Source organism: Mauremys mutica, chromosome 1 (assembly GCF_020497125.1).
Source record: "Mauremys mutica isolate MM-2020 ecotype Southern chromosome 1, ASM2049712v1, whole genome shotgun sequence".
Classification (NCBI taxonomy): domain Eukaryota; kingdom Metazoa; phylum Chordata; order Testudines; family Geoemydidae; genus Mauremys; species Mauremys mutica.
Window position 1 is genome coordinate 113,784,606 of NC_059072.1, and position 20,322 is coordinate 113,804,927.

Below are 20,322 nucleotides of genomic sequence, written 5' to 3' on the forward strand. Positions count from 1 at the left end.
AAACACCCGGATTGATATGAGAGATCACCCATCCAAGAGTAGATAACAGTCAGTACTATTCCTGTTGCATCAGCCATCTTTGGATACCGTTTCCCCATCACACAGGCAAAGCAAAATGTGGTGAATTTCAGCCCAAATAGCAGAGATACGAGTTATTCCTAAAGTCCCAGTTCTAAACTAGCCAACAGGTGCCAATTATCCAAACACCTTCTAAAACTTAAGGCCTAACAAAGTAGACTGGAGTTTGGGGCTCCATTAAGGCAAACTGCAAGGGTGTGGAAGAAAAGGCATCTAGGTACTATGGTGAAGAGTGTTCCAGAAATATCTAGACAGGGAAGATAAGGTGCTAAGCATCAGCTGTACCTTCTGAACTAAGAAAGCCCAATTTGTTAACATCAAGAGCGACAGCACAGCAATATTCCGCAGATAAAATACTCCTTGTACCATTCTGCTACAGAAGAGCTCAGCTTCAGGACAGTGGGATAAGGGAAGAAGGAGAGTACTTACCTGGCTCACCATTCTGGAACCGGCCACTCCGATTCCCATCTGTCTGAAGCTCCCCATCATCAAACTCAGCACAGAGGAAGTCTTTTGGTGAGGAAACCATCACCTGGCTTCTCAGAGAATCCAGCTCTTTGCTGAAATCACAGTTGTGACAGTTCTTCAGAAAGGAATACACGAGGATGCGCTCCACCTGTACATCGCCACACAGACCCTAAAAATAAGCACCAGTAAGTCATCATGAATCTGACAGCCAACAAGACACTCCTGCCTGAGAGGACTTTTCCACTACTGTCTCTCTATTGTGGACCTCCTCCAGGAGCCTAAAATAATGTTCACCAAAGAGACTGCATAGTTGCATGACTGCATTTTGATCGTCATGGCTTTGTTTATGTGTAGGACCTACAGAAAGTGCTGCATGATTTTTGTTTTTACTAATCCAGTGGTGGAAGGATTAATTTAAGATGCTCCATGTATTTCAAGCTGCAGTTTAAAACTACCATTTTAAAACATGTACTTACACAAACTCAGACCATAAGCCTGTTACCTTGAATTTGGGAATTGATTAGTCTATTTCCTGTCATAAATATAAGCAACTGATGTCCATTTACCATTTAAAAATAAGCAATGTGAGATATTAACAAGGGGAGGGTTCTCACACCAAAAAAATACAGACTCTTCAAAAGTTAAGAGCACATCTTTCATCTCACTGTTTGACTGGGACCTAGACAAGGTCAATAATGACCATGTTCAGCTAGCGTCAGAAAGAGAGCAGGCTGCTTGAGTCTGATCTCAGATATGCAGGCACACCCATTCACACAGACTGGGGAATGAGCTGCCTGTATGGGTGGCAGCATGTTGGCAGAAAGTCCAAGCTGTACAGAAACGTAGTGCCTGCATACCCAAACTTGCACAGGGACTAGGAACCAAAATGAGTTCAGACTGAGTAGCCCCCAGATTATTAAATGTTAAATAATACACTTTTTTTGGCCTATATTTTAAAAAGCAACTAAAGTTGAGCACCCAAAAATCACTAGATACCTCAAGAGAGGCCTGATTTTCAGAGGGTCAGGGCAGAGGGAAATCACACCCCTTAAGCTGGGCACACAAGATCACCAGTCACTTCTGAAAATTTAAACTTACAGCATTTTGAAACGTAAAACCTTTTGGAACTGACCTGATCCATGCTGGCTGCTGGGCCGGTGCAGCTGTGTTACCCTTAGCTTTCAACGCACGAGTCCTTTCCCTGCAAGGGAACAAAAGGAAGATGCCAACGAGCCTGCAAGCCACTTTGTCCCAGAGATTCTCTTTGACAAGCCCTTACTGATCCAGCCCTGCTTTGCGGAGCATGGGCCTTCCCCAGGAACACATGCTTGGTGATTTGGCAGTCATAGGGAACGCTGTGAACACTGGACCAGATGAGCAAGTAGGCCCCTTTTTAGGAGTGAAGAGGGGTGGGATAGGAAGACACAATGCCTCCCTCACTGGTAGCTCCGCCTTCCTGCTTTATGAACAGGCATGATAATGGAGAGGCGGGGGGGGGGGCCTGACAATCACCATGACAGCAAGAGTCCTAGAAAGGAACAGGGGCTTTTAGAGTCAGGGCGTTCTGCCTTAGCTGGGGCCAGCTGTTGGAATGGAGAGCAAGTTTAGCTCCAGGTGGACCTCTGGCCTGGCTAGTGAAGGATCCAAGATGTCCTGATCATAGGCACCAACTCGGGGGGGGGTGCTCCGGGGCTGGCAGTGTGTTAGGTGTCAGCACCTAACACACTGCCTGCCCCACAGGTGTACAGGAAATAACCCAGTTCAAGTACCTGGTGTTGTTGAGAGTCAAGCTGTTTGTATCCTGCCAAAGGCCTCCAATCACGTTTAATAAAAGCTCCTTAGCACAGCCATGCCACTGCTACAACTCAGGGAGAACCTACAGGGAGAACATAAGAAATCAGTCACAAACAAACTGTTTTCAGAAAAAACAACGAGGAGTCCTTAAGAGACTAACAAATGTATTTGGGTATACGCTTTCGTGGGCCAAAACTCACTTCATCAGATGCATGGAGTGAAAAAAAAACCAAAAAACCCAGTAAGCAGAATGTCAAGTATCCGGGGTTACTTGTCACTTAGTAAGCAGAATATATATTATAGCCCATGAAAAGATGGGAGTTGCCTTACCAAGTGAGGGGTCAGTGTTAACGAGGCCAATTCAATTAAAGCGGAAGTGGCCTATTCTCAACAGTTGACAAGAGGGGTGAATACCAAGGGAGGGAAAAATACTTTTGTAGTAGAGGCCAATGCAATCAAGGTGGCCCATTTCCAACAGTTGACAAGAAGGTGTGAGTCTCTGCAGAGGGAAAATTGCTTTTTGTAGTGATCCATCCACTCTCAGTCTTTATTGAGGCCCAATTTGATGGTGTCCAGTTTGCAAATTAATTCCAGTTCTGCAGTTTCTCATTGGAGTCTGTTTTTGAAATTTTTGTTGTTGAAGAATTGCCACTTTTAAGTCTGTTATTGAGCGTCCGGGAGATTGAAGTGTTCTCCTATTGGTTTTTGAACGTTACAATTCTTGAGAATTTCAGAAAGGCAACCTCACAAATGCCTGGAGCTCCCTCTGCTGGAACAGGGGGGGCTTCTACTTAGTTTTTTGAAGGCATATAGTTCAGTTGACTAGTGCCAAACACAGAGCTCTGAACTCTGCTCTCTGTCCAAAGAGCGGATACTGTGTGGGCTTCAGTGTTGCAAGCTGGCCCCACATCCCAGCCCATGTACACCAAACGTGACCTGGATGGGCTCAGCTGTAAGGGGAGACAGGAGTTTCATCTCCAACTCCACTAACTCCTTGGTCTCTGTGCTGAGGGTGCGAGCTGCAGTGGTGTTTGTTTGTTTGTCTGTGTTTGTTTTGCAATGTGGACACCAGTTCACCCAGGATGGGCTGAGGGCACCAAGATACTTCTGATGTGATCTTCCAGTCACCACTGACCGGCACTAGCTTTAAACTTTGCGCCACTCCATAGCACACTCTCACATCTGTCTTGGCCCCTGTTGGAGCAGTTTACGGTGGTGAACAAAACAGTGCATTAAAATGACTCAGAGTGCAGGTGGAAAAGAGGAAGTGAAAAAATGCAGAAACTTACAAACTTCAAGCTCAGATGCAAGCCACAAGGAGATACAAATTGTTCAGGAAAGAAAAGGTATTTCCCAGCTTTTTGGAGGGTTTTTACAGATTTGTGATTTCAAACAAACAAAAAACCCCACATACAAATACTTGGGCAGCAGTTCTTTTATCCATGATCTCTCAGAATTGACTTGGTTCCATCTAACAGCCACACATTAACCAATTAGATCTTGGAAAAAATTGGGGCCCTGCATCAGACCATTGGTCCATCTAGTTCAACACCCTGTCTCAGTCAGTGACCCACAACATATGTAATGTAAAATGTGATATAATGTACCAGACCAGCTGTGTCATGGAGGAGGCAAAAAGACCTCCTTTCTATTCTCCTGATACCAGAGAAAACTCCCCAGACTCCATTTTGTACCTCTGGCTTCCATTTTAAATAAGCAAGAGGCACTCCATGATTAAGTGAAAGCTGCAGGTCACACAGATTAAAAATAAAATTGGTGGGAAAACCAAAGTAGGAGAAAGGTCAGCAGATCATAACTATGAGGTAAACAACAATTGCAGGCTAAAAAGAGAACTGATAGTTTGGAATGATTGGCAGTTGGCATGCACCCAAGTAAGATCTAACAGGAAGATATTAGCAGAAGTGTCTAGAAAGTTCTGACAGGTCAGTATAAAAGTCAGTGTGTCTCAGTAGACAACTGACATGAGGAGGGAAGAGCTGAAGAAGCAGAGACCTGAGACCTGAAAGACAAGCAGCAGCAGCACCACTACCAGAGAGAATCCTGTCAATAGAGCAAAGTCAGCAGACAAAATAAGCTTGTCAGTCAAAGTTATAGTCATCGTACACGATAGCACAGTGTATGTGTGTTAATAAAGATGTATGTATGTACCGTATTTATCGGCGTATAACACGCACAGGCGTATAACACGCACCTTCATTTTAAGGGGGAAATTTCAGGAAAAAAACTTAAATTTCAAATAAAGGACTTTGAAGCAAAATAAGGGTAGCTCAGAAATTGTTTTATTAATATTATTACCACTTATAAGGTAAATAAGGTTCGCGGGGAGGGGGGCTCGGGCCGGGCCGCTCGGGCGGGGGCTAGGGCCAGGGCCGCTCGGGGGAGGGAGGGAGGACGGGGTCTCGGGCCGCTCTGGAGGGGCGCGGGGGCTAAGGCAGCTCGGGCCGGGCCGCTCGGGAGGGGGCTAGGGCCGGGCCGCGCCGCTCGCGCAGGCCGGGGCTCGGGGCTCAGGCCCCGCCGCTGGGGGGGGGGAGAGGGCGGGGGCTCGGGCCGCTGTGGGGGGGGCTAGGGCCGCGCTGCTCGGGAGTGGGGCAGGGGCTAGGGCGCCGCTCAGCGCCGCTGGGGGGGGGGCGGCGCTTTTCTTTTCTGCCTGGGGTGGTTATATCGGCGTATAACACGCACACATCATTTGCCCCCTATTTTCAGGGGAAAAAAGTGCGTGTTATACGCCGATAAATACGGTATGTGTGTTGATTGCGGAGAAAATGTTTATATGTAAGACCTAAAGAACCGTTATCAATTGCTGTCAGCAACCTGCAGCAGACTGGCCATCGGAAACAGGGGGCAGCCACTTCAGAACATTTCAAACCACAAGGCAATATGGTTTGGGGTGCTCTTTGACTTGCTATAAGGGAATCTGCACCAATAAAAAGGTGCCAGGTTTTGGAAAGCACACTGTTTTGTGCCAATCATTTATCAGAAGGTTGTATCCATGTCCTCCGGGTATTTCCTTAGCCACCCTGGAAACCCAGACCTTAGGAAAACAGGTTGGTTAATAAGTGGGCTGTTTTGAAGGAACCCTTGGTAAACCCGGAACAGAGTGATAAGTGAGCTATTCTAGGGGCACCCTAATTCTATTTTCGAGACCCTGGAACAGGTTGTTTGATCACCCTTTTCTTAGGCCTTGTCTTCAGTACAAAAAAGCAGGTTGTTAACTTGAGGTAAAATCCTAATAAAGACAAGGCAGTTTGTAGTTTCACACAACCTAGCAGGTAGAGGTAAAGCCTGGGCTCCCCCATAGTCTTTAATTTGAGTCGCTAATTTGTGTGGAAACTACAAATTACATAATCTTCATGAGGATTTTACTTCGTGTTAGTTAACTTGAGATAAGAACACACCTCTTTTTTTAAGTGAAGGAAGCCATATATATATATATATATATATATATATATATATATATATATATATATATATATATATATATATATTCTCCTCCAATGATGGCCCACCCCACTACTAAAGGGCTAAAGTTAATAGTGCCATGCTAAAAAGGCTATAATTAATGTCCCTAAACATTCTCTCAACTTTAATGTACACCGCATCATCATGATAGGGTGGCGGGTTTTTTTGGGGGTGAGGTGAGGTGGGTGGGTGTTGTGGTTTAAGCTAAGAATATGGAAAGGTAGTCCTGTGTGACTGCCTATTCACCATAAGGCTTGTCTTCACTGCAGAAGTAACCTGGCCTCTTACTCAGTTGTTGCCTGTATCCTGATTCCTGTCCACGCATAAAAACCACCCTACGTCGGAGGGAGAATCTCAGCTTTCAAGTGGTATCAAACAATTTCTACATCTGCTGTTCTGCAAGATAGTGGAAACAGTTAAAAACCATAGTGGAGTTGAATTGTGGGGGGAAAGCAAAAGGGTAACCCAAATGATGTGTTTTAAAAGCATGGGTGTCACATTTATCTTCATATGTTCTTATATATTAATAAAAATAATACATTCAGCAAAACAAAGGCTAATATCTGTAACTCGGCTGTGGTCCCTGCTCCCTGGGAAGCTTGCTGCTGCCTGGTTAGACAAGCACAGAAATACAGGGCTGGAAGGGACTTCAAGAGGTCATCTAGTTCATTCCCCCCTTGGAGGGGTAGGACCTAATAAAGTTAGACCAGGGGTAGGCAACCTATCATGCGGGTGCCGAAGGCGGCACACGAGCTGATTTTTAGTGGCACTCACATTGCCCGGGTCCTGGCCACCGGTCCGGGGGGGGGGAGGGGGGGGCTCTGCATTTTAATTTAATTTTAAATGAAGCCTCTTAAACATTTAAAAAACCTTATTTACTTTACATACAACAATAGTTTAGTTATATATTATAGACTCATAGAAAGAGACCTTCTAAAAACGTTAAAATGTATGACTGGCACACAAAATCTTAAATTAGAGTGACTAAATGAAGACTCTGCACACCACTTCTGAAAGGTTGCCGACCCCTGAGCTAGACCATCCCGGACAAGTTTTTGTTCAACCTATTCATAAAACTCTTCAATGATGGGGATTCCACAACCTCCCTTGGAAGCCTGTTCCGGTGCTTACCCACCCTTATAGTTAGAAAGGGTTTCCTAATAGCTAATCTAAATTGCCCTTGCTACAAACTAAGATGATTACTAGTTATCCTACCCTTGATGGACAATTGATCACCATTCTCTTTAATAACCACTATTTAGGTATATGAAGACTTGTATCCCCCCCTCTCAGCCTCCTGTTCTCTAGACTAAACATGTTCAATTCTTTCAGCCTTTCCTCAGATGCTCGGTTGTCTAAACCTACCATCATTTCCGTTGCTCTCCTCTGGACTTGCTCCAATTTTGCCACATCTTTCTTAAAGTGTGGCAGTCAGAACTGGATACAGTACTCCAACTGAGGCCTCACCAGCACTGAGGAGAGCAGGACAATTACCTCCCATGTCTTACCTAATGTAGCTAGGAGAGAACTAAACTGCTTTATTCCAGGTATTGCAAAAAAACAGGCTTGTAATCCAGAGTCTCACTAGTATAAACACATAGTCTTAATATGTTCCAGCGACGGCTGGCTAACTCTCATCACCATGTTTCCCCCACCACGACATACACATTGTACTCCAACTTATTCAAATGCCTTAAGGAACCATTTGAAATGTTTGAAAAATTGTTTTAGATAAACAAACTTCACCTTCTATATGAATTTCACACTGAGAGGCAGAAATAATATAAGTGCATAACAGCTCTGGCATTGTTTGGACATGACTCATCATATCCTCGGGCTGCCGTTTCCAGCTCACGTACGCACACTGGGGTGACTAGATGAGAGCTAGCGCGAGTATAAACAGTAGTGTAGCTGTGGTAGCACAGGCAGTGGCAGCACTACTCAGTCACGCCAAGTGCAACCTCGCCTGAGCCCTGTGGATATGTACTCAAGATGGCTTAGTTGTGCTACCACTGCCCATGCTACTGTGGTTGCACTACTACTCATACTCATGCTAGCTCTCCATCAAGCTACCATGAGTGTGTGTGTATGCAAGCTGGGAATCGCACTCCTAGCTCTGCGTGTAAAGGTAGCCTAAGAAAAAATACTTACTATACCAATAAGCCACTCTAGGGGTCTTCGTTACTAGTCTATCAGGACACACCTCACATGTTTCGGATGACCAAGGTGTGAACCAATTATATAATGCACTCTCAAGTGGTTTACTGCTATTAGAGTTTAGGGCCAAGATTTTTAAAAGTGATTAGTGATGGAGTGCCTCAATTATTGGACATCCCACTTGAGATAGCTTAATGATAGCTCTGATTTTCAGAGGGTGGATGATCAGCACTTTTTGAAAAATCAGGCCCCTTTAAGGAGTCTCATTGGACCCCTAAAAAAAAATAAAAATGCAGCCATGAAGAGTCACTAAACATTTGAAAATCTTGGCCCAGATCATTAGTTTTAGATGTATTTAAACTTTTAAAGAGTTTTAATTGTATTTTCATCTATGGAAAACAGTTTGTGGTAGAAAAATGTGAAAAAAAAAAACAGTAGGGAAAAGGCCATAAACTCCCTTTCTGCTTTGGATGTTGATTTATTATCTATATGATTATATTATATTACTCCTTTTATTTAGGAAACCTGAGCTCATTAGGCCCCCCTCCCCAAGCCTGCCTGCCTGCCCTTAAGAAGCAGTTTGCGGAATAACAGTGAATTTCAATTCACTTTATACTGAAAATAAATCTCCACTGGGAGCAATTCAATACTCCCAATTATTTATTTAAACAAGTGAATTTAAAATGGCCAGTGACCACAAATTGCTTCTGAGAGGCAGGGAGACATTTAAAAGTCAGTCACTTTAATTCCTTTTGGTCTTCACTCCCTCCCCCTTCATGGCGCCTTTAAAAACTCATCTTGTTAATTTAAATGCAGAACTGGGAGTCTTAAACCAGGTCTCAGTTCAGTTACCAGCAGCTTGTCTGGTGCTGCCTGTGACTGCAGGTTGGTAGGCTGGAGCCGTTTCCCTTTGAAGCCCCACTGCTAGAGTCCCAGTGTATAAAAATCACGCATATCCATTCAGCCTCAGTTAGCATCCTTGCAAAAACATATTGCTGTTCTCTCAGACATACATTCCAGGATCTGTGTGAGCTCTGCTCCTAGCCCACAGTCTGAAGCATTTGTAGTTGGCAGTGCAGGGAAACAGTGTAGAACAAGGGAAATGCTAGGCTTCTGTTTTTCCTGAGGTGCCTAGCAGCCCCAATCACACAGACCAGGACCCTGTTGTGCTAGGTACTGTACAAACACAGAACAGAGAGTTGGCTCCAAAACTGCTTAGCAATCAGTTCTTCAAAATGAGACTAAGCAGCATAGTCCAGAGAAAGCTAGTTACCAGGTAATTATGGCTCACAATCGTGGCACGACTTGGGAATAAACTAGGCAACATCAGCAGGTAAGTCCCAGAAAAGACTAGAAGGTGGACGTATTTTTGGTGATGTGGACATGTGAGTGACTGCTACAATCTGGTGCAGATCAGGCCTCACGCGCTTCAAAAGACGTGCCTCTGTCTAAAGCAGCAGTTGGAAAAAAATCACTTGCAAACCAGCCTTGCCTAAATCTTTAGGCACAAGTCTGGCAATTTCTTCATGTTGTGCTGGGCTGTCTCTGCACAATAAGGACTGCATCCTCCATCGTTTAAGTCAACGGGAGTTTTGCAGTTAGCCTCAGTGGGAATAGGATCAGGCCCTATATTCACCCAAACAACACTGGATCCCAGACTAGCCTTTCAAAATCTAGCCATGGCCCCCTGGAAAGCATTAGGTGCAGATTCAAGATAGTAAAGGTATGTAACACAACTCGAGTTGCTGATAGCTTCAACACTTGAAAGAACCTAGCGAACCTTGGGTGATGGGACCTTTTGATATAGGAGCTCTAGACATCCAAGACAGCGACGCTTACCTCCTCCTGGCAACAGATGGCTGCCAGAGCTGCCTTATTACACTCCCATCAAGCCACACAAACAGTTGGTCTTAGCTTGTAACCCCCTGGGGGACAGCTTCCATCACAAACAAAAGCAATTATCAATCTCTGTTGCACAAAGGCCACATCCCCAGTGTTATTTTATTCCCCACTTCCTATGCAGTTGCCCAGCCCTGTGGCTGACTCAGTGCCATGTGCCGTAGAAACTTGAAGGAGTGTGTGTGTTAAATAAATATGATCCCTGCATAAGATTGAGGAAGAAATGCATCCAGCAACAACCTGTTACTTTAGAAAGATGCGAGGTCTATTGCATGAATCCAGGTGGCAGTTTCCACAATACAGAATTCTGCAGATGCACAGTTGTCACCATGATATTTAACACAACCGGGTCTCCCAGTGTGTTAGCATCAGTTTGGAATGCAATTTTTGCAGGGCAAGGACCAAGGGCATGACTACACTTGCAGATGTAGAGCACTTTGAGTTAAACCAGCCTTCGGAGAGCGCAGTAGGGAAAGCGCTGCAGTCTGTCCACACTGACAGCCTCAAGCGCACTGGCGTGGCCACATTTGCAGCACTTGCAGTGGCATTGGGAGCGGTGCATTATGGGCAGCTATCCCAGCATGCAAGTGACTGCAACGTGCTTTTCAAATGGGGGTGGAGTGGGGTGTGACAGGGAGGGTCGTGTGTATGGGGGGGAGAGAGAGAGTGGGTTTTTGGGGGGCTGAGAACATGTCAGCATGCTGTCCTGCAAGTTCAGACAGCAGCAGTTCAGACCCCCTCTCCCCCACCTCTCTCTCTCTCTCTCTCTCTCACACACAGCATTCCACACTAATGGTTGTTGTGTCTTGGAGCATATAAGCAGCCAGCTGTCAGAAACAGAGCTTTCAAAGGGCATATCCGCATTCCTGCAGTGATTCAAAACAATGACAAGAGTGGCCACTTGACTTAAGGGAATTATGGGACGTTTCCGGAGGTCAATCAGAGCGCAGTAATGCAACACCCTGTTCACACTAGCACCACAGCGCTCCAGTGGGGGCGCATTAAACATTATTCCACTCGCCGAGGTGGAGTACCAGGAGCGCTCTAGCTGCAGAGTCAGAGCGCTCTACATGCCTTGCCAGTGTGGATGGGTAGTGAGCTAGGGCGTCCGGGGCTGCTTTAATGAGCTCTAACTCGCAAGTGTAGCCAAGCCACAAGTCTCCTGTTTTTCAGTAGCTCTGTGCAGTGTCGGCACTTTTAAGTACTCCCCAGTGCAGAAGATTATTTCCTTTATGTAAGTGTGGAGCAGGTTAAACTCTAAATCCAGGAGTGTAGAGCTGACTGTGCGGGCTGCCTGTGGCAACACAGCAAAGCAGTAATGAAGGGAGTGAGGTGAACCACAGTTATCTACACAGTAACGTCACACACACCAATTCAGAAATTAGAACTGTGGCCAAGTGTCCTGTCAAACCACACCGAGAACCTCCTTTGTCTAATGAACTGTGCAACTGGACACATGTGCAGTAGAGATACAATGAAATCATACGGGAGGTAACTGCTGTATACTGTACTTATGAGATATGTGGGGGCCAATTCTGTCTTGGTCTCTGATAGTGCATCGGTGTGAAAGAGCTGCAAAAGAAAGGTCGTAAGTTGCCCCTATGCTGCTCCCCTTGCAGCCCCAGCAAAACAGAAGGAAAGTAGCACAATGCTGAGAGCTACAGAAGTTCTCAGCTGCTGTGCAACCCGTAGGCAGCCCTGGGGAAGTTTGCCCTCATTTAACGTACTTCCCCAGGGGCTTTGCAGCAGCCCATAATTTAGATCGGGGTCAGCAACCTTTCAGAAGTGGTGTGCCGAGTCTTCATTTATTCACTCTGATTTAAGGTTTCGTGTGCCAGTAATACATTTTAACGTTTTTAGACGGTCTCTTTCTATAAGTCTATACTATATAAACTAAACTATTGTTAGGTTTCAGAGTAGCAGCCGTGTTAGTCTGTATCCGCAAAAAAAAACAGGAGTACTTGTGGCACCTTAAAGACTAACAAATTTATTTTAGCATGAGCTTTCGTGAGCTAAAGCTCACTTCTTGTATGTAAAGTAAATAAGATTTTTTAAATGTTTAAGAAGCTTCATTTAAAATTAAATTAAAATGCAGAACTGCCCGGACTGGTGGCCAGGACCAGGGCAGTGTGAGTGCCACTGAAAATCAGCTTGCGTGCTGCCTTCGGCACGCGTGCCATAGGTTGCCTACCCCTGTTTTAGATAGTTAAAAACAGTCATACAAAGCCACTTTCATCCACTCTACTCCAGGGCCACACCTTCTGTGCTCAAGTATCAGGGGGGTGGCCGTGTTAGTCTGTATCTGTAAAAAGCGACAAGGAGTCCTGTGGCACCTTATAGACTAACAGACGTGGGTATTCATCCACGAAAGCTTATGCTCCAATACGTCTGTTAGTCTATAAAGGTGCCACAGGACTCCTTGTCACCTTCTGTGCTGCATCTCTTAAAACGCTCAACACAGAATCTGTCTCATGAGCTGTATATCTGTTCACCAGCATTTCACCCACTCCTCCTATGCAGATCTGCAGATTGCACTATTAGAGAATTAATTGGCCGTATATGATCGTCAATCTTGTCAGCAAGTATTTTAGCCTCAGCTATACAAGGTTCTTTTTCTAGCCAAACAATTACACTTTCCAGCAGTAGTCACTCACACATGCATGGTATGGATAATTTAGGGCAGTTTGTAGAGGGAACATCTGAGATACAACACATACAAACAGAGAAACAATCCCCTGGATAGAAACAATGTATCAGTCAGGAACATCAGCTGCTTTTTTTGTGCACTGTCAAGATGCTTATCTTTCTACAGCCTCTTTCACTTCAGCATGAGGAAGTTCTCTAGAACAGAAACTGCAATAGCCTGTAAGTCATCAGGAAGGGGAAATGCATGAAGTGTATATTGGCCTTCCGTTGCCAGCCAGGGTCAGAGCTAAGCTCACTGCCTGGCAACAGGGATGTCGCCATCGTTAACAAGAATGAAACTTAGCTCTTATCTAGCACTTTTCATCTGTAAACCTCAAAGTTCTTTAGTGAGAAAGGGAAGTATCACCCCCAGTTTATAAATGGGGGAAACACAGGTGAAGTGACTTGCCCGAAGTAACCTAGAAGGTCAGCGGCAAAGCCAAGAACAGACCCCCATCTCTCTGGAGCCCTACTCGCTGGACCCCGAAAGCAATCCTCAAACATATGAAGAGTGATTTACATAACAAGCACCATAGGCTCAGCCATCAGGGCAAGACAGATTGCTGAGGAGAGGAAAAAAGTAAGTGGGAGCATAGCCATCCTCACTGCCAAAGTGTTACATGCCCGAATTCGGAGCGAGCAATAGCACTGTAGAGCTAACAGGTTCTTTATTCCAGGGACTTCTAACTAACATCAGGAACTACTCCGGATACATACACACATGCACGTCAACATCAGCAAACTGAACGCCATCCATCACCAAGGCACTGGAGTGCCATGCTGCTTTGGCTGTCGGAAGCAGTCCATGTCCCACGTTCAAGAGGTGCTAAATGGCCCAAAATAATCAGGAGAAAATATCAGACATCTTCCCCACCCCCACAAGAAAATTCAAATTTACATAAACACCACAAGCTCTCAAGTCAAGCTGCCATTTTTGAAAATCGCACCTCTAGATGCCTAAATGTAGACGTAGGAGCCTAATTTTAGGTACCTCTTTTTTCAAATCTTGGCTCAAGTCTGATATTTTGCTTAAGTTCACTTCATAGGGCCCCTTTTTAAATGTGGAAAGAGGAGCAGACTTTGCAGCTGGGGCACCTCAGACTTTGCACGGAGAAAGGATCAAGGTAGAGCCCTGTGTGGGACTTATGTAGAGCCCTGCAGTGGGTCTGGGATCCTATTGGTTCCAGAGGACCTGCTGCCATAATAACGGGAGTGGAATTAAAGAACAGTTCTATGCAGGGCCCTAGATCACAGCAGAGGTGCATATAACTTTTATTTAAGTTTCACAGATGCAGCTAGTGATTTAATGAAGCACAATATTGAGGCAGTTATTTTAATAAATGGAGTGACATTGGTGTTTATATGGTTCCCCCCTCTCTGAACCTGCTACTGATAGAAGAACACATAGGCAAACTAATATAGTGCCTACAAGGCCATCAGAGTTTGCCAAGCACCGGTCTAGGACCAATGATCCCAAAGAAAAGGATTTGATCCCAGCTTAAGGAAAGAGGAAGGAACAGAGACAGGCCACCCCCAGTCTAGAAGCCAGGAGGTAAAGGATATGTGGAGTGTGGGCAGAGACAGTTATTCTGTGCATTTGTACCTGTGTTGCTTTGCGGCATTAAGAACATAAAAGCAGCCATACTGGGTCAGACCAAAGGTCCATCTAGCCCTGTATCCTGTCTTCCGACAGTGGCCAATGCCAGGGACTCCCGAAGGAATGAACAGAACAGGTAATCGAGTGATCCATCCCATCGCCCACTCACTGCTTCTGGCAATCAGAAGGTAAAGTCACACAGAGCATGGGGTTGCATCCCTGATCATCTTGGTTAATAACAATTGATGCACCTATCCTCCATGAACTTATCTAGTTCTTTTTTTAACCCTGTTATAGTTTTGGCCTTCACATCCCTTAACAACGAGTTCCACATTGTGTCAATGGACTGCTGCAATCTAGTTAATATTATAGTTATTGGCTTGAAATACAGTGATATTGAGCACCCCAGCTCCCATTCACTTCAAAGGGAGCTACAGGTACCCACAACCTTTGAAATTCAGGCCACTAAATACTGTATTTTTCATACACACACCTCAGAGATTCAAAAGATGGCTAGGCATCATTATCCTCATTTTATAGATGGGTAAATTTAGGCACCAAAAAGTACAGCAAGTGACTTGAGGTCATAGCAGGTGACTTGGCTGGGAATAGAACCCAGATCTCCTAAACCCCAGTGACATGCTTTATTCACTGGGCCATTTGGGAGACCATCCCCCAGTTAAAAATTTTTTTTGGCAAATCCTCTCTCTGAAGCCTGCTTTAACTCCAGGCACACACACTGTTTTAGTCTTGACAGCCTATGGGTTCTCTTGCACATTTACCCAGAAAAGTTATCTATTGTCACCAAGGGTCTCTTGGAAGCACTGCACTGGAAAGGTGTGAGGGACTCTATTCCATATCATCACTTGTCCACAGTCACTGAGCAGGAGACCACCAGACCCGGAGAAGGTGTGAAACTAAGGTCCTCCTTGCCTGACTCTGGTGACTTACAGTCCCCAGGGCACTTATCAGAACCAGAAGGTAGATTTTGCCAGAAGAGCTAGGCCAACATTCTGCCATTCCTAGCAGCCATGCCCTCTGGCTTAGGTTACCATCAGATCATATATCTGGGAAAGAATATCTGGCCCAGATCCATACAGAAACACTAGAGATATCTGGAATGCTTTCTAAAGGAACAGCTATAGAAAAAGCCTGGTATGCTTAGTTCATAATGTGAACATCTGAATGCTGAAACAATCTGGATCATCCAAAGCGCCTATGTTAGGAGAGAGAATGTTTTTAGGGGGATATTATCAAAGCAGCCTACTGAAATTAAGCTTGCAGAGGCCTGATCAGCTTCTCCACAGTTCAGTGTGCGTAGTAATTCCCTATCAAGAGAATCAAACTCCAGCCAGTTGGTCAGCAGAATTATTCATGCCAGACCTGCCCACCTGTCTAGAGTCAGAATAATTCACCACAGACTAAACAAGCAGAAGGGTTTCAGGCATGAACACAGAGACAAGACTTCACAGAAGTCACACTGCAGGCTGTGTTCATGTTTCCAGACCAGTCATCTCCACATCTGGCAGCTTGTCTGAAACATGAGCTTTCATTTTAAATGTTTCCATTGGACTTTTCCCAAATACTAACGCAGTATAATTATAAACCTCCTAAGAGCTAACCACCCACTTCCTTCAGGTAGGAAATGATCTATTAATATGGACAAGTCAACAAGATGTTCCATACATGGAAAAAGAAAGATTGGCCCTATGTTTAACCTAAATATATTGTACAGTAGGATAATCCAGCGCCTCGTTGTCCTGTCTCTAGTCCTGATTTGCAACAATCATCCTGCCCCCCCCCAAAAGTTTAACAAGGGTACCAAATAAATTCAAAGACCAAAATTATCAAGAGTGATTAATAATTTTGGAAGCATGACTTGACACACCTTAAAGGGCCCTGATTTTCAGAGGGTGGGTGCTCAGCACTTCCTGGAAATCAGGCCTCTTTAAAGTGCCTCAAGTTGGGCACCCAAAAATTGAGTCATCCAAAATCACTAGTGACTTTTGACGGTCTTGACTATTTAGCTGTCTCTCTTGACTTATGCATTCTCGGGGGCGGGGGAGGAGCATCTCTTTCAAACTGCTTTAGACAAGAATTTACAAACAGGGGGAAATCTCTGGTTTCCAAAGAATTGACCCAGGAGGTTTGCTGTCTGATTCAGGGGATTACTTGGTAGGGTTTTTGAGGAACATCTTCCTAGAATCTGCATCTGTTATGGCTATGGCAACAGGCAGATTTTCATATAGTCACACAACATAACACACACTACTTCCCCCTCCCTCCCTATATTCCAGCGGACGGACATTGCTACAGACTCAGGGGAAGCAGCTCTCCCCCTCCCCCAACTAAGAGGCAGAGAATGACATGGTAATCTAAAGTCTAGGTTCACTAGGGAGGAAACATGACTGTACATAAAAGACCCAGATGGCATTTCACTTTCAGATTCGACTTGTCGGCGTCAGGAAATGCAAACAGCTTCTGAGCACTGTAGGGCCCAGAAAATGGATGTGAAACCCCAAAGCTCTGTGATCAGCTGTCCCACGTGGACTTGCTTCAGCAAAGGCAGCCCAGCTGGGAAGCACTAGACTAGCAGCTACAGAGCCCAAAGAAATTTGTCGTCAGAGGGTACAATGTATCTCCCCAAAACCTTCAATCCAAGATCTCAGGGGCAGATTTACCTAAAATACATTCCCCCCCTTAAAAATTAGAGACAGAGCAAATGTGGCACTAGACTGGGCAGCCCACTGGGTTGTGCTACACGGGCAATCCAGGTACTGTGAGGGTGAGTGCCCTAGGTAACTGTAGTGTGGGCAGTGGTTTTTTTTTTTTGTTTTTTTTTTGGCTGTGGGCAGGGAGGAGGGTGCCAAAACGCAGGGGGGGGGGGCAGATACGGGGACTACCAAGGACAGGAACGGTCTATAGGTCTTCTTGTTCCGGTGGTCAGAAATACGGCACAAGGTGAAGCTTGCAGCCACTTATGCATCCACAGAATCAGATCCCCCTTAGCATCTCACCTGATGCTGGGTAAAGGCTTTGATTGTAGTTTCTGGGGTGAAGGGAAGCAGGGGGTCCTACAGGGGAAAATGATTTAAAACCATAATGAGAGCGGCCTGTTTTAGTGAGAGTGGAAACATTTTGGTGTCTTACTGATACCTGTAGCCTTTTCCTCCTGTTCACACAGGGCTGGATCCAGTGCCCATTGTAGTCAAAGGGCCTCTCCATTTACTTCAATTTGTGTTGGATCAGGCCTAGGGAGAGGAACTGGAGAGACCAGGTAGCTGAGTCTGGAACAGGACTCATTGTCCAAGGCAGCTCTTACCACTGGGCTCAGGAACAGCTTCACACAAGTGCCAAAGGCCTACGCTCTTATTAGTTCAAGGTGCCACAGACTAATCTAAGAAGAAAGAGGGAGACTCTCAGAGGAGCCCTGGAAAGTGGGGCAAAGAGGGGAGTTCACATACAGCATTGTAAAAATTTTGCTGTGCTGTTCAGCGAGCACCCCAGGAAGAGTGGAGGAAGCAACTTAGGCAAGCTCAGCAAGGCCTGGGGCGGGGTACGAAGCTGAACCATTTTTACACACTGTTCTTGGAGCAGGAAAGGCAACAGTGAGAACAGCAGCATCCCATATCACAATTTGCTGCAAGCAGCAGCATTTCCTCAACTCCAGCCCGAAGAAATATAATTTTCAGACACAAAATTCTACTGTACTTTCATTGTATGACCCAATCTATGATTATTCTTTAACCTCTCCTTCCCGTAACCACACTCTCTCACGTCATGTTCTTTGTCCAAACCGCAACTGAAAAATTTTGGGGGCAGCGACTTTCTCTCTACACTCTGAAGCAAATACATAGAATCACAGAATTGCAGGGCTGCAATGGACCTTGAGGGGACATCTAGTTCAGCCCCCTGTGCTGCAGCAGGACTTAGTAAACCTAGACCATCCCTGAAAGGTGTGTGTCTAACCCGTTCTTAGAAACCTTCAATGATGGGGATTCCGCAACCTCCCTTGCAAGTCTATTCCAGTACTTCACTACCCTTATAGTTAGAAAGTTTTTCCTAATATCTAACCTAAATCTCACTTACTGCCGATTAAGCCCATTACTTCTTGCCCTGCCTCCAATGGACACAGAGAACTGATCACCATCCTCTTTATAAAAGCCCTTAACACAGTTGAAGACTCATCAGGTCCCTCCTCAGTCAAGACTAAACATGCCCATTTTTTAAACCTTTTCTCACAGGTCAGGTTAGTAAACTTTTTATCATTTTTGTTGTTCTCCTCTGGACCCCCTCCAATTTGTCCACATCTTTCTTAAAGTGTAGCACCCAGAACTGGAGAAAGTACTCCAGACGAGGTCTCACCAGTGTTGAGTAGAGCACGAAAATTATCTCTGGTGTCTTGCATACGACATTCCTGTTAACAGACCCCAGAATAATATTAGCGTTTTTTGCATCTGCATCACATTGTTGATTCATATTCAATTTGTGATCCATTATAACACCCAGATCTCTCTGCTGCAGTACTACTGCCTAGCCAGTTGTTCCTTATTTTGTAGCTGAGCATTTGATTTTCCTTCTTAAGTGTAGTATGTTACACTTGTCTTCACTGAATTTCTTATTGTAGATTTCAGACCAATTCTCCAGTTTGTCAAGCTCATTTTGAATTCTAATCGTGCCCTCCAAAGTACTTGCAATCCCTGCCAGTTTGGCATCATACGCAAGTTTGATAAGCACACTCTCCATTCCGTTATCCAAGACATGAATGAAGATACCCCTGCAGGACCCCACTATGTCCCCCCAGCTTGACAGCAAACCATTGATAACTATTCTTTGAGTATGGTCTTTCAACCATTTTTGCATCCCCCACTTACAGTGATTTCATCTAGACAACATTTCTCTAGTTTGCCGTCCCACATTACATTCTCCTAAGCAACAAAAGACGTGCTATATCTTGATTTTACAGAGTCTATAAGACAGCCCCCTTGTCAAAGAAGGATATTGGTTGGTATAGCATGATTTGTTCTTGACTACTGGCTATTATTCGTAATCTTAGAGGCTTACAAATTGATTATTTAATAATTTATTCCAGTATCTTTACAGTTATCAAAGTTAGGTTGACTGGTCTGTAATTCTCCAGGTCCTCTTTATTCCCCTTTTTAAAGACAGATACGGTATTTGCCCTTCTCTAGTTCTCTAAGATCTCACATGTCCTCCATGAGTTCTCAAAAATAATTGCTAACAATTCCAAGATTGCTTCAGCTTATTCCTTAAGTGCTCTAGAATGAATTTCATCAGGCCCTGATGATCTGAATACATCTAATTTATCAAAATAGTATTTTAGTTGTTCTTTCCCTATTCTGGCTTTCGTTCCTTCCCCCTTGTTGTTAATTGTGTTAAGTATCTGGTCACAATTTACCTTTTTAGTGAAGACTGAAGCAAAATAGGCATTAAATACCTCAGCCTTCTTGATGTCGTCCTTTATTAGCTCTCCTTCCCCGCTAAGCAGAGGACCTCCAGTTTCCTTTGTCTTCTCTTGCTCATGCTTATGAATAAAATAAGTTACAGCTAGAATCAAATCTAAACTAAAACTCTATAGCTGAACTTACCCAAACTTAAGGGCGTTCCAACTTCAGTGTGAATTTTGTAGTTCAGGTCAAGCTCTAAAGATAGCTTCCTTCTAAGCAATATTAATACGTGCTTGGCTCTGTGCAAGACTCAAAGGTCAGACTATCCCTGCCCCAAATCCCTTACAGCCTATCAGACAATTAAGACACAGTCCATTGTGATAATCAGTGGGAGGTGCTATGCAAAGAAAATCATCACCATCAAGTGCTGGATTTGTCAGCAATTTCAGATCTTTGTCTGAGGAAACACCTATTACATGGAAATGAACTGACTGCAAATGAGCTGTTTCTTCATAATTCACTTAAGAAAAGGAAGTCACCCATCAAGCTGATTCCCCGCTGGGGGTTAGCTCACTCTGACAGCTAAGTGGGGAGAGTAGGAATCTCTCAGAACATTCCTGCAGAGTCCATGATCTCACACCTGTGACCTGCTATTCATGCAGACACACTAGAGCAATGCTTGGGTTGATTACATATACAAAGTGCTAATGGTTACGCTGTTACTCTTCTGCACAGGCACACATTACAGCAGTAGTG

General features: G+C 44.7%; 1 protein-coding gene across 3 annotated transcripts in view; it reads right to left on the bottom strand.

Annotated features, from left to right (window-relative positions):
- Nucleotides 1-20,322, bottom strand: part of BID (BH3 interacting domain death agonist) — a 35,352-nt gene that overhangs the window by 7,133 nt on the left and 7,897 nt on the right. For all 3 annotated transcript variants that reach the window (XM_044991749.1, XM_044991757.1, XM_044991741.1), the window contains exons 2-4: nucleotides 2,316-2,422; nucleotides 1,679-1,747; nucleotides 508-715 (exon numbers count right to left, since the gene is read on the bottom strand). In XM_044991749.1, the coding sequence (XP_044847684.1) occupies nucleotides 508-715; nucleotides 1,679-1,687 (217 nt within the window). In that variant the 5' untranslated portion in view covers nucleotides 1,688-1,747; nucleotides 2,316-2,422. The remainder of the gene's footprint in view (nucleotides 1-507; nucleotides 716-1,678; nucleotides 1,748-2,315; nucleotides 2,423-20,322) is intronic.